General features: G+C 39.8%; 1 protein-coding gene across 1 annotated transcript in view; it reads right to left on the reverse strand.

Moving 5' to 3' along the window:
- MDN1 (midasin AAA ATPase 1) overlaps nt 1–13,811 on the reverse strand; it is a 354,267-nt gene that overhangs the window by 190,200 nt on the left and 150,256 nt on the right. The window contains 7 exon segments of the mRNA XM_040347762.1: nt 3,869–3,958; nt 5,491–5,679; nt 7,703–7,810; nt 8,769–8,966; nt 9,291–9,413; nt 10,203–10,411; nt 11,370–11,567. Of these exon segments, the coding sequence (XP_040203696.1) occupies nt 3,869–3,958; nt 5,491–5,679; nt 7,703–7,810; nt 8,769–8,966; nt 9,291–9,413; nt 10,203–10,411; nt 11,370–11,567 (1,115 nt within the window).

A 13,811-nucleotide genomic window follows, 5' to 3' on the forward strand; every position in this document is an offset into this window, starting at 1 on the left:
TTTTCCATTAGGTTTCTTTTTTCTTTTGTCTTGTTTTCAGAATGTGCTATGGTAGTTACACCTGGCTTTGAATGTCCCTGATGAAGGGACCCCGCAGTTGTCCTGAAACGTTTCGGGCTGAATATCCACAAATACCACGCATCAACGATCAAATATTGTACTTTGTACCAATGTTTGCACCTAAATAATTTTACATTTCCATCAATAAATACTATCTTCATATATTTCTTGGAGGGTATTTGCTTTTTTCGTGTGTGTGTTTTTATTATACACGTATATATATATATATATATATATATATATATATACATACACACACACACACACACACACACACACACACACACACACATATATATATATATATATACATATATATATATATATATATATATATATATATATATATATACATATATATATATATATATATATATATATATATATATATATATATATATATATATATATATATATATATACACACACACACACACGTGGTCTTGCTGTATAAACTCATTACTGTACATTTTCGTATGTATCCTGCTTTTACAAACACTTCCACTTTTTTCTTTCTGCCCAGACCTTTCCATTATAGTTAGTCAGAATAATTGAAATGTTTTAATATAGAGATATTTATTGCGCCAAATAATTCTCTTGTGCTTAATGCAAATTTAGGCAACAAATACACATGTAAAGCCTTTAACCCAGCGGTTCTCAACCTGGGGGTGGGGACCCCCTCGGGGGTCAAATGCTGATTTGCCAGGGGTCACCAAATCCTGGGCTTTTCCTTAAGCCCGCACCACTCTCCCAGCCTTTTTGCGGGAGTTCCTGGAGCTCAAGTCCACCCACTTAGCCTCTTTGCAGCCGCCCATTCAGTTAACGGCATGGCTGGGGGGCAGAGACTAGATGTTCGCTGACTGATGAGGATTGTGAGATGGGAGGGGCTAAAGGAAACCCAATCTCCTGACTTCAGCATAGGTGTCTCTGCTATGAGACGCTACAGTCTGAGACACAGTGGGTAACACTACCTATGATTATAGTTGCCATTAAAAAGGTCCCCACTACAGTTCTCAGATCAGCAGATGACCTTGATCAAGTTTACCTAAGTTGGCTGATCAGAACTCCCCCACAACTGCCACCCCCCCCCCCCCCCCCCCCCCCAAGGAGTAAGAGAAGGAATACAAATAGAGAATACATGGAAGGGAGAGGAAAATAGGGGGTGAAAGAAAGGATAAAGGGAGAGAATAAGAGAAAGAACAAGAAAGAAGGCTAGAGAGGGATGGGGGGGGTAAGACATTGGGATAGAGAGAGGTAAAGGGGAAATAAAGGAGAAGAGTGGTACATCCTAAAATGTACCATATGAGGTTTTAATACCGTTCAAAGTGGAAGGGACTCAGGGAGCGCTAACTGTCCAATGGTTAGGGGTGCAAATTACTTGTCTTGCCTTGGGTGCCGACAGCCCACACTTCGAAATTTTTTTTATTGTTGGGGGTCCCCACAACTTGGGAAATTTTATCAAGGGACCACGGCACTAGAGAGGTTGAGAACCACTGCTTTAACCACTTACGGACTTGCCCACCGTCGATATATGCTGCTACTTTGATGTATCCGATGCTTTTCCCTGATGAGCAGGAAGTCGAGTGAGGGAATGATCGCCCCCACTCAACCGCGGATATTTAGCGCTCCCTGAGTGCCTTCCACTCGTACAGTATTAAAACCCCTTTTGGTACATTTTAGGATGTACCACTCTCTCTCTTTTTTCTCCTTTCTTTCCCTTTTATCTCTCTCTATCCTAATTCCTTGTTTTTTTCCCCCCCATCTTTCCCTCGGTCTTTCTTTCTCTCTATTTTTTTCCTTTCTCTCCCCCTCTTATCTCCCTTCCTGGGAGAACAGTGGGGGCTTCAGGAACAGCCTAGGATTTGGTGACCCCTGGCAAATCATCATTTGACCCCCGAGGGGGTCCCGACCCCCAGGTTGAGAACCACTGCTCTAGGGTATCTGAAAAAAAAAAATATATATACACACATATATATATATATATATATATATATATATATATATATATATATATATATATATATATATATATATATATATATATAAATGTTTGAGGGGGTCCAAGTAATTTTCTAGCAAAAAAAAATGATTTTAACTTGTAAACAGCAAGTGTAAAAAATAGGCTTGGTCCTTAAGTGGTTAAGGGGCATCTGGTATTCCAATAATACCAAAGAGGTCCTCTACAGCATTATAAAAAGGGACATGTGTCCACAAACTTTATTTGTGGCAGAATGGCTCTTGTGTCTATGAGAATACATAAAAGACTTGAAAGGGGTTGTAAAGGTAAGAACATTTTTTCCCTAAATAGCTTTTTTTACCTTAGTGCAGTCCTCCTTCACTTAACTAATCCTTCAATTTTAATTTCAAATGTCCTTATTTCTTATGAGAAATGCTCACTTCCTGTTCTTCTGTCTGTAACTACACACCGTAATGCGAGGCTTTCTCCCTGGTGTGGAGAGAGCCTCTTGAGGGGGGAGGGGCGAGCAGGAGTGTCAGGACGCCCACTAACACACAGCTCCTTTATCTGCAAAGTAGATAGCGTCCTGACCCTCCTGCTTGCCCCCGCCCCCCCTCAAGAGGATTCCTCCACACCAGGGAGAAAGTATCGCATTACTGTGTGGAGTTACAGACAGAAGAACAGGAAGTAAGGATTTCTCAGAAGAAATAAGGACATTTAAAAGCAAAATCGAAGGATGAGGTAAGTGAAGGAGGACTGCACTAAGGTAAAGGAAGCTATTTAGGGAAAACATTTTTTACCTTTACAACCCCTAAAAATATGGCCATAAATTTAATGAGTTTATGTAAATGGGAGCAATTTTCATCTAGAACAGGAAAGGTTATGTGAAATGAAAGTACATGAACACTTTATTCTTTAAACCGGGGTTTGACAAATTTGCTTGGAATCTAGGAGCCAGGTAAAAAAGTTAGGAGCCAGAAAACGCACCCCGTCCCGACGAGCTTGCGCGCAGAAGCGAACACATACGTGAGCAGCGCCCGCATATGTAAACGGTGTTCAAACCACACGTGAGGTATCGCCGTGATTGGTAGAGCAAGAGCAATAATTCTAGCCCTAGACCTCCTCTGTAACTCAAAACATGCAACCTGTAGATTTTTTTTAAACGTCGCCTATGAAGATTTTAAAGGGTAAAAGTTTGTCGGCATTCCACGAGCGGACGCAATTTTGAAGCGTGACATGTTGGGTATGAATTTACTCAGCGTAACATTATCTTTCACAATATAAAAAAAAAAATGGGGATAACTTTACTGTTGTCTTATTTTTTAATTAAAAAAAGTGTAATTTTTTCACGAAAAAAGTGCGCTTGTAAGACCGCTGCGCAAATACGGCGTGACAGAAAGTATTGTAACGATCGCCATTTTATTCTCTAGGGTGTTAGGATAAAAAATATATATAATGTTTGGGGGTTCTAATTAGAGGGAAGAAGATGGCAGTGAAAAACAACATTAGAATTGCTGTTTAACTTGTAATGCTTAACTTGTAATACCAACGGCCACCACCAGATGGTGCCAGCTCACATCTGGTGGTAATAACTTGTAATACCAACGGCTCACCACCAGATGGCCCCAGCTCACAAAAAAAAAAAAATTATTTTTTGCCCCCCTTCCAATTCAAGTCGCCAGGACCCCATTTCTAGTCGCCATGGCGACCTGGCGCCCGGGATTTGTCGAGCCCTGCTTTAAACACTTTAAAAGGGTAAGATATTTCCTTTATTATCACAAAGCTAAAAAGGTAGAATACCATCAGCGTAAAACATTACATTTGCCAAAAGCTGGTATAATTTTATGTTACCTGCACAATCTGAGGTGTAAGGTAAAACTGCCGAGTCCCCAAGTAAGGAACATGATCCTGTCCAAACACCCGCTTGAACACAGAAATTACCTAAATGAATAAGAGCATTAGAATCAATGGCTAAACACGCTATTTATATATATATCCTAGAACACTTATTAAAGGTTATCAGGATAATCTACATCAGCCTGCTGGCTTAGAAAGATTCCAACCATGTCCTGATATTTACAGAACCCTGACAGAAAGCATAGTCAGGCTAGTATACTTTCCCTTTTTTATACTGCAGTCAAATAATTAAAGTGGTTGTAAAGTCAAAAGGTTTTTTATCTTAAGGCATGAAGATAAAAAATTGGTGTGCATCAGACACCCCAGCACCTTTTAATACTTACCTGAGCCGGCCTTCGAGATCCCTGTATGGCTCCTGCACACGTGCACGCTTGTAATCCCCCTCCCCCACCCCCACCGCCGATAAAGCGCGCCCCCGTGCGCACAACCTAGGGCACTATGGCGGTTGCCCTGGGACATGGGAGAGCCTCCCCCTGCTTATCCGGGCTGTGCTGGGTACTTACCCAGTGTTTGGGAGGAGAGGAGCGGTGACCATGTTTATGCAGAACACTGCAGCGGAGGAAGTGTGCTTGTCCTGCGGATCTGACACTTTACAGAGTGAGGTGAGTAAAAAATCAGCTCTTTACTCCCTCTAGTGGCCAAAAAAGAGAAGACACCCTACCTCACAATTAAAAAAGGTCCTTAAGATTCTTAGGATTCCTTTTCTCTTACCTTCATCCCTGCCGCAGGTTTTTCTGCTGAAAAAATGCAGACAGTACCTATCTTCACCCATCTCGGCGGGCTTTGTGTGCGCCAACCTTCAGGGATATGGGTTCCTATTTAAAGGAAACCTCTCCCCTGGGCCTTGCAAAAGACTCTTACCAGGACTTTTAGGGTATATAGTGAAAGTCCTGGACCCTAGAGGCCAGTCCTCCGCAGAGAGACATTACAGGAGACGCCTCGTGCATGAGGCCCGGGTCCCATCCAGTTTCAGGGTAATTATTTGGCGTCTTGGATGGATCCAAAAGCATAGCTCCTTTTACCCCCAGAGGGTCTCTTAGGCAGAGCTTTCCTTAGCACATCCTACACGCGTCCAACACCTTTAGACACTGGCAAAAAAACGGAGGTACTTCCCTGATGGGAGGGGTTATTATGGTTGTGCCAGTGTCCAATCACCACTGGTGACCCTTAACCCATTATGTAATTACTAAGGCTCTGTGTCCTGTGGTGTACGAGAAAGAAAAAAACGATTTAATCAATTTAAGCTTTGATAACTGCATGTCCCAAGTCAGACAGACAATGAAGGAGCTGTAGCAGACCAATTAGGTCAACTAACTTCTCTTGTTAGCGTGTTCCTTGTCCGCACATACATATGCCACATTGGCTCAGTAGTAGCAACTCCCCCTTACCCAGACTGATTTTGTTTCTCTTTATTACTGGGCCTGGTGTTCCTTAACTTTGTAGCCAAGTTTTACCATCGGACATTCTAATGTTTTAAAAGAGAGTGCAAAGTAAAATTAAACAGAAAAGTTAGTAACATTTACAAATAATGCTTTCATACTCCTGTGCGGACTAACCATTTGCCGGTCTTCTTTTGTTCTCATTCGTTCACCATAGACCAAAAACACATGTTGAGATGGATTATAGCTTCCTGGTGAATGATCGTGCAGCATAAGATGACACCAACGGAACAGATCCCTCAAGTTAAACTCCCAAGGTCCTCCTTTTTGACCCCATTTTCGCTGAGTCATTACTTCCAGGGCAACCTAGAAAAGAGATTAGCACTGCAACTGATTTGTTCCAAACAAAATAATTATTGCTGCAACTATTCTGCCACCTTTGTTTTTGCCAATTTCTGTTGTCCTAATGTTGTCTACCACTTATGAAAAAACACATACAGGGGTTGGATAAAAATATAGAAACGCTACATAATTTGCAGGTGTGAAAGCGACATGTTTCTCAGTGAAAGTTGAAGTGATGCAACAGTCATATCAGAGCTTACTAGGTTTCGAAGAGGAAAATTGTTGGTGCTCGCTTAGCTGATGCCCCTCTGACTGAAGTTGTCAATTTTCAGTGTTACGGGGTACAGTTTTAAAAGGTTGTGACAGCACATACAGTTTCTGGGAAACCTTAGTCTGATAAGCAAAAGCGTCAAAATACTGCGCTTGTGTATATGAACTGAAAAAAGCAGAAACAAAATGTGAGAAATATACACAATAAAACAGAGAAATGTGTGCTAAAAAAAAAAAAAAAATCCGAACTACCAGATGATTCATATTGAGTGTGGGACAGACGGCTGGAGAGTCTGACATCTGCATTTTAGTTCCCAGGACACACTACAACTGATACAACTCATTTTGGTTTTAACATTGCGTAATAGATGGTTCACCTGTTGTGGTAAGGGCACATCCTAACTTCAGTGTTGGTTTGGCTTGTTCATATACAAGCACTTGATTCAGAAGTGCACACTGCTTTGCTCTTTAGATTTTTCTTTTTTGTCACTGTGACTGTTTTAGTACAGTTTGGACCATTTTGTTATTTTAGCATTTTTTGCGCAACTTTCTCTATTTCATTGACATGCATAAGCGCAGTCGACATGGTCAACTGACTGAAAGACAAAAAAGGCCATTGCACAGGATTGTGACCCAGATTTTTGCATGAAGAGTGATAGCAGATTCCAATATTCACCAGTTAAGACTTATTTGTCAATTTCCAGCAAAATTCAGGCAGTATTGGATGCCAAATGGTGGTCTAACAACATATAAGATAACAATATATATATTCTACACTTATTTCTACTTAACCATTCTCATCTAAAAGAAAATTGAATAAATTAGGTAAACAATGAATAGAGTAAAAAGGTCTAAAAGCAATCATCCATACACAAAACTACTGACGTGTCAATTCTATGTAGAAATCCATGTCAAATAAAAAAACACATTTTAGTTAATCCTCCATTTAAAAAATGGATTGCAGAGTTTACGAAACTATTGAAACACGCTAGAGTAAATTAAATCTAGTAAATGTACTTGGGCACTAGTGGTGCAACGATCGTCACCGCTCCGTGATTCGAACAGGTCACCCTGTTCGGATCGGCACACCACGCGATCCGCGGAACGCTTTGCAGCCTCAGCAATAGGAAAGTCCCCGGTTTCGGCCTAGCTCTGGAGCAGCGGCCATCTTGGTACACCCGGCGGCGGCTGCCTCGTCAGGAAGTGCACAGGATTGATAGCGAGAAGGGGGCAAGCTGACATCTTGTTACACCCAACAGAGTTTTAGATTTCACAGTTATTTTTAACACAAAACGAAGCTTATGTGCTTAAATACAGTGTTTGGAAATCCAACGGACTATTTACATGTTAAATTTTAAAAGCAGCAGCAAACCTTACATGCTTTCTAATGTGACAGAACACCTCTGATTTTAACATTTCACATTTAGTTAAATGTGAAAATCAGAGGTGTTCTTTCACATTAGCAAGCATGTAAGGTCAGCAAGTTTGCTGCGGCTTTTAAAATTTAACATGTAAACAGTCCGTCAGATTTACATATACTGTATTTAAGCACATAAGCTCCGTTTTGTGTTGAAAAAAAATGAAATATAAAACTCAGGTGGGTGCAACAAGATAAGTCTTTTTTTTGCTGATCTGAAAAATGATCCAATCTGTAACTCTGATCCGAGGATCGATCCAAGCCATTTTTTTTATCCGTTGCACCCCTATTCGGCACCCACAAAAGCAAAGCGACAAGTACAAAACGAAAGGAAAAAACAACCAAACTAGCTTGCTATACCTGGTTGTTGAAAGCAACCATTTTAGAAACAACAATTTCACCCAAGGTGGGAAAGAGGGTATTGGCTATGAATTCCATATCACATGTTGAAAGTTGATCCACAAACACCTAAGAGGACAAAAGAATTTTAGTATTAAAACCAATGCATAATTTAAAAGAAAAAAACCCCTCTAAAGTCAGCCCAATTTTTTTGTAAAATGTGTAGATGTTACGCCGAGTAAATAGATACCCGACACGTCACGCTTTCCAATTGCGCACGCTCGTGGAATGATGCCAAGCGATTCGGTACTTAAAAATCTTCATAGGCAACGCTTTCAATTTTTTTACAGGTTACTGGTTTAGAGTTAGAGGCAGCCTTGGAATAGAATTGTCGCTCTCAGGTTTGAGGCGATACCTTGTGTGTGGATTGAATGCCGTTTACATATGTGGGTGTGACGTACGTATGCATTTGCTTCTGTGTGTAAGCACTTTACCTTTTTTTTTTCTTTACACTTTCCCTTTAAAAAAAAAAATGTAATCACTTTTATTACAAGGAATAAAAACATCTCTCGTAATAGAAGTAGGGCATGACAAGTCCCCGATCGGACGGGTGAGCAGATAGAAGCGCCGGAAGGCGGTGGGGGGCGTCCATTTACGCCCTCCCGTCGAGAAGTGGCTAATATTTTTATTTTAAACTATTTGTAGCTTTCAATAAAGGATAGGTTCATTTTTTTAAACAGGTTATATCCCTATTTAGGGCCAACGTGTAACATGTTCATGCGGACCCCACTCTCCTTCCTCTGCGACAGTGGACAGAGATTCCTCCCCCCTGCAGCTGGTTATATTTTAAAATCTGCACAGCTGTATTATAGATATGGGTATTTTAAGAATTAGATACCCAGTCAATATTGTTAAATCCAACTCAACAAAAAGTCAAACTACAATTTATGGTAAGAATATAAAGGATTTGATTGCCTGATCTATACTATTAATTAGAATTTATTAAACTAATATTCTGAATCCAGAGTTAAACAGCAGTCTTTAAATTTGGTCCCACAACTCTATTATAGGATGTAAGTCTTTGTACCTGTGTAAACCTATTCAGAAAAGACCGTGGGAGTCCCTTTCGACCACCTCCTTGCCGGAAAGGGTTCTGGCAACCAAAGATCTTTGTTTTCTGATGTTGCACTTGAAATGCCATGCCTAATTCTGGTATGTACACCTCAGACCGATGGTCAAAGCAAGCATTCAATCCTTCCAGTACCGGCTGAGAAGCAAGATTGAGCTGTGTGAAAAAGGACAGAAAACTGGTTCTAAGAAGTCCCTTTTAGGAAACCTTAATGTGGTTATACAACTCGCAATTCTCTAAAATACTTTATATTAAAAAAGCATATGTAAAATAGGATCACGCTTACATCATTTTAACTCCTTGAAAACAAAAAGGAAAACAGAGAAAAAGTCACAAAAAAACATCACTGCATCTAGCAGTTACTTTCAGTATCTCAAAAGAGGTAAATGAAAGTTATGCATTTTACTAAAAATAAGCAAATCAATCGGTCTTAAAATGCAACAAAACGGGGGAATAAATAAAAGACAAAAAGTAACTTACTTCATCCAATACAATCCAGTGTCCAGCTTTTAAGGCTGACAGAAAAGGACCATCTCGCCAAGCAAACTCACCACCTTTGCCCCCTTCGATCGGTAAATCGGTGCCAAATAAATCAGTCACATCCTTGGCAGCAGAGCAATGCGGGGGGGAAAAAATAGAATGCAGCATTAGAAACCAAATGATACCATTCTAATACTCAATGCAAGCAGGAATGTGTGATCTGCTTATAAAAATAAACTGCAGAATAAAATATATACATTTTCAACATGTTTGCTAAAAAGGCACATGTTAGGCAATTACTTACTAGTTTAAAGTTATGTGCTAAGGCAACCAAGAAAACAGTCACTATGAGTAAAGTGACCCTTTTCATTGCACGTGTAAAGTACAGTAAAAAAACACATGGAACAAGACGCATGCTTTTTCTATAAACGGAGAAATTTGGTATTTCACTTCCTTCCCAGAGGCTGAATAGAGAGGTTGGGAAGTGAAGCAAATGTGAGTACATGTTGCTCAAGAAAGGGGAGCTAAGTGAACAGTTTACTTTGGGAAGGTTCACAAGTCAATCATTTCTTTAACCTACAGTTTTATTTATGAATACCAAGATCTGAAATGGACAAAGTTAGGAATCTTTGAAAAAGGTTTCGACACCAAGATAGATATTTTTAATACCACAGTGACTTGGTGTATTGAAAAATTAAACACTCTGAGCCATGCTCTCTATATTCTATATATACATTTCCTATGCTAGAAGGTCAGTCTGATTGGAAAGTAAAGTCAATTATGTTGATTAAAATAGCCAACAGGGAAAAAGAAAAGAAAAAAAAAATGATTAGTTGAAACCTTTAATGAATTAAATTCTGATAAATGTAGCTAAACTTAAAAACTCTTGAACAAAGGAAACCAGAACTGTACCGTTTGTTCGGAAAGGTTAATTCGCACAAGATGGTTTCCAGATACTTTGGCCAACGCAGCTACAAGACTAGTCTTGCCAACACCTGGTGACCCCTCCAACAGAATGGGCTTCTGCAGTTGCAGGGCTCGCAATAGTCTCTGTGCATTCATTGAAGTGGTTTGAGAATCAAGAGCATAATTTCCTAAATCTTCTCCTTCAAAATTAGGACCTGAAAAATGACCAAGCAAATTAACACACTTTAACAGTACAATAATTGTGTTCCCATACGTGTCTATGGCTGGTCAGAGAGTGATTGAAGGAATTTGTCTTGCATGCAAACGGCACACAATTGTCAGCCAACAAACACAAAACTATGTGTTTTTTCAGCTCTTTAGCGCCACTCTTTGGGCACCTTCTGCTGATGTCATGTTTGGTGAGCATCGATTCTGAGCCTTGTACTTTGGACTTTTGTTCGAAAAACTTGTGTACACAAGCTCGGAAAATCCGATGACACAATTGTTGGCGGAAAATTTTAAAGAAAATTTTAAAGCATGCCATTCAACATTTGTCCACGGAAAATCCGACAATTGTCCGATGGAGCAAGTGGTTGGATTTATCACCAACAGGCTGTCATCACACAATTCTCGTCTGAAAATTCGATCATGTGTACAAGGCTTTAGGCATCCATTTTTTAATTGCCTGTACACTTTCAGGTAGATTTGCCAATCTGTAGAGAATCAAATAATTTAGGACTACAAGGATTCACTATTAAATTTATTGTAGGACTCCCAACAAATTGGAGAACTGCACATTAAGGGAATCAGACTGGCAAATGATCAATTCACTCATCACTTCCTTACAGCTGGGCATGCCATAATCTTCTACCAGACTTTGCTGGTATATACATAAATACAAAGCATAAGAGGTTAGTTTCCTTTACTGCTCAAAGATTTTCCAGTACATATGAAAACTACTGACAGCAAATGCTTTGAACCATAATAAGCACCCATCCCCATCCATGCAAATCCTACACAACGCAATATTTGTCTCTTAATCAGCTACATCTATAGTATCCATCAATATGTGTATACCCAATCAAAAGATATAACCAGTAGTCCCTCCAAAAGCATTCAAATATACAAACATAACCAATTTTTGCACTGGAATGTTTGAAACAGGCTACTTACCTCGAGGGATATAAAAAGGATGGATTCCAAAAGATTCACCAAGCCAACTAATTTTTCGCTCCTTGGACTTCTCATACATGTGAAGCTCCGATAACACATCTTCGCTAATCTCCATGACAGAAGTAAGCTGGTCATGCAAAAAACGCATACACTTTTGTCTGGCTGACACAGCAGCCTCTGCAGAGCAAAACGTAGTACCTGAAAAAACATGAGGCGATATTGTTACCTTACACAATATGGCGAAACATTTTTCTAACAGAAAATTGTGTAAACTTTCCTTGGATCCACTTTACCCATAAAATGTCATTACCCAGTTACATTATATCAGTTAAAAGTAGGAGCATCTGGGTAAGATATGTGAATACAAGTATTGGAAGTACCATCATCCTGGGATCATATGAAATATTTTGGGTCTAAGGTCCCCAGACCAAAGAACCAAGGGGGAAGGAATGGGCCAATTAGGACTATCGCGGTACAGGTACATAAATGAACAAATGAGGATAAGTATTTAAAAACAAAAAATAAATTGTGTTGTCATAGGTTATCATTATTGTAATTGTGTGACCTTGTCTGTTTATGCTTTGAATAAAAATTTATTTTTTGTTTTTAAATACTTATCCTCATTTGTTCATTTATGTACCTGTACCGCGATGGTCCTAATTGGCCCATTCCTTCCCCCTTGGTTCTTTGGTCTGGGGACCTTAGACCCAAAATATTTCATACATTATATCAGGGTTTGACAAATTTGCTTGGAAACTAGGAGCCAGCTAAAAAAGTTAGGAGCCAGAAAACGCACCCCGTCCCGACGAGCTTGCGCGCAGAAGCGAACACATACGTGAGCAGCGCCCACATATGTAAACGGTGTTTAAACCACACGTGAGGTATCGCCGCGATTGGTAGAGCGAGAGCAATAATTCTAGCCCTAGACCTTCTCTGTAACTCAAAACATGCAACCTGTAGATTTTTTTTAAACATCGCCTATGAAGATTTTAAAGGGTAAAAGTTTGTCGGCATTCCACGAGCGGACGCAATTTTGAAGCGTGACATGTTGGGTATGAATTTACTCGGTATAACATTATCTTTCATAATATTAAAAAAAATGGGGATAACTTTACTGTTGTCTTATTTTTAATTTAAAAAAGTGTAAAAAAAAATCCAAAAAATTTCGCTTGCAAGACCGATGCGCAAATACGGTGTGACAAAAAGTATTGCAACGATCGCCATTTTATTCTCTAGGGTGTTAGAATAAAAAATATATATAATGTTTGGGGGGTTCTAATTAGAGGGAAGAAGATGACAGTGAAAATAGTGAAAAATGACATTAGAATTGCTGTTTAACTTGTAATGCTTAACTTGTAATACCAACGGCCACCACCAGATGGCGCCAGCTCACACAAGGAAGAGCTGGGGACTTCACAAAAAACTTTTTTTTTTTTTGCCCACCTTCCAAGCCAAGTCGCCAGGACGCTATTTCTAGTCGCCATGGCGACCGGGATTTGTCGAGCCCTGCATTATATTATGTACATTTAGGAAAAAATCCATGCATTTTTTAAAGCAATCCACTGAGCTGGACAGAACCACCTCTGGAGGGAGTCCGACTGTTCCACATTTTCACAGCTCTTATTGTGTGCAAGGCAACAGGTAAAAAGCCTATTTGTTAGAAGAATCCTATAAAACGGAGAGTCTCAGGCCATGTGCTTAGTCAAGATAGTAAGGTTCTGGCAAACAGCCATCAAAGCATAGACTATCGTGTCTGTAGACAATGTGTTTGCAACCAAGGCAAAGTCAGACCTGACCCAGGTGGTGAAACTGAATTGGCATGCTTGTGACCCCCTACGGTCAAAAACCTTGGGGGGAAAAAAAAAATGCCACAATACAGCTTTGAAGACTTGAACAGGATCTATAAAATGGAGAGAGCAGACCGGGTTCTAGGCTGACGAGATAGAGACATACATACACAGTGCCTTGCAAAATTATTCACGCCCCTTGGCTTTTTACCTATTTTGTTACAGTAAAGCCTTTAGTTTATTTTTTTTTAACCTGAATTATATGCGATGGATCAAAACACAATAGTCTAAGTTGATGAATTAAATTGGAAAAATATATACATAAAAATAAGATTTTTGTACTCACCGTAAAATCAATTTCTTTGAGTTCATGGACAGACACAGCAGGAATTGACCTTAGGGTATTATCCTCCCTTTTAGGAGATTGACTCGGCAGAAAAACAGCATGTTAAGTGTTAAACACTACACACAGCATAGTACCTCCCAGGGGGCGGTTCCCCCGGGTACATCCCCCATTCTCTGTTCTGCAGCCTCAGTTCGTAAACAAGCAGTACAAACAAAGGAGGGGTGGGTGCATAAACTGAGAAATAGATTTTACGGTGAGCACAAAAATCCTATTTTCTCTTCCGTTCATGGACGGACACAGCAGCCTTTC

Source organism: Rana temporaria, chromosome 4, assembly GCF_905171775.1.
Source record: "Rana temporaria chromosome 4, aRanTem1.1, whole genome shotgun sequence".
NCBI lineage: Eukaryota > Metazoa > Chordata > Amphibia > Anura > Ranidae > Rana > Rana temporaria.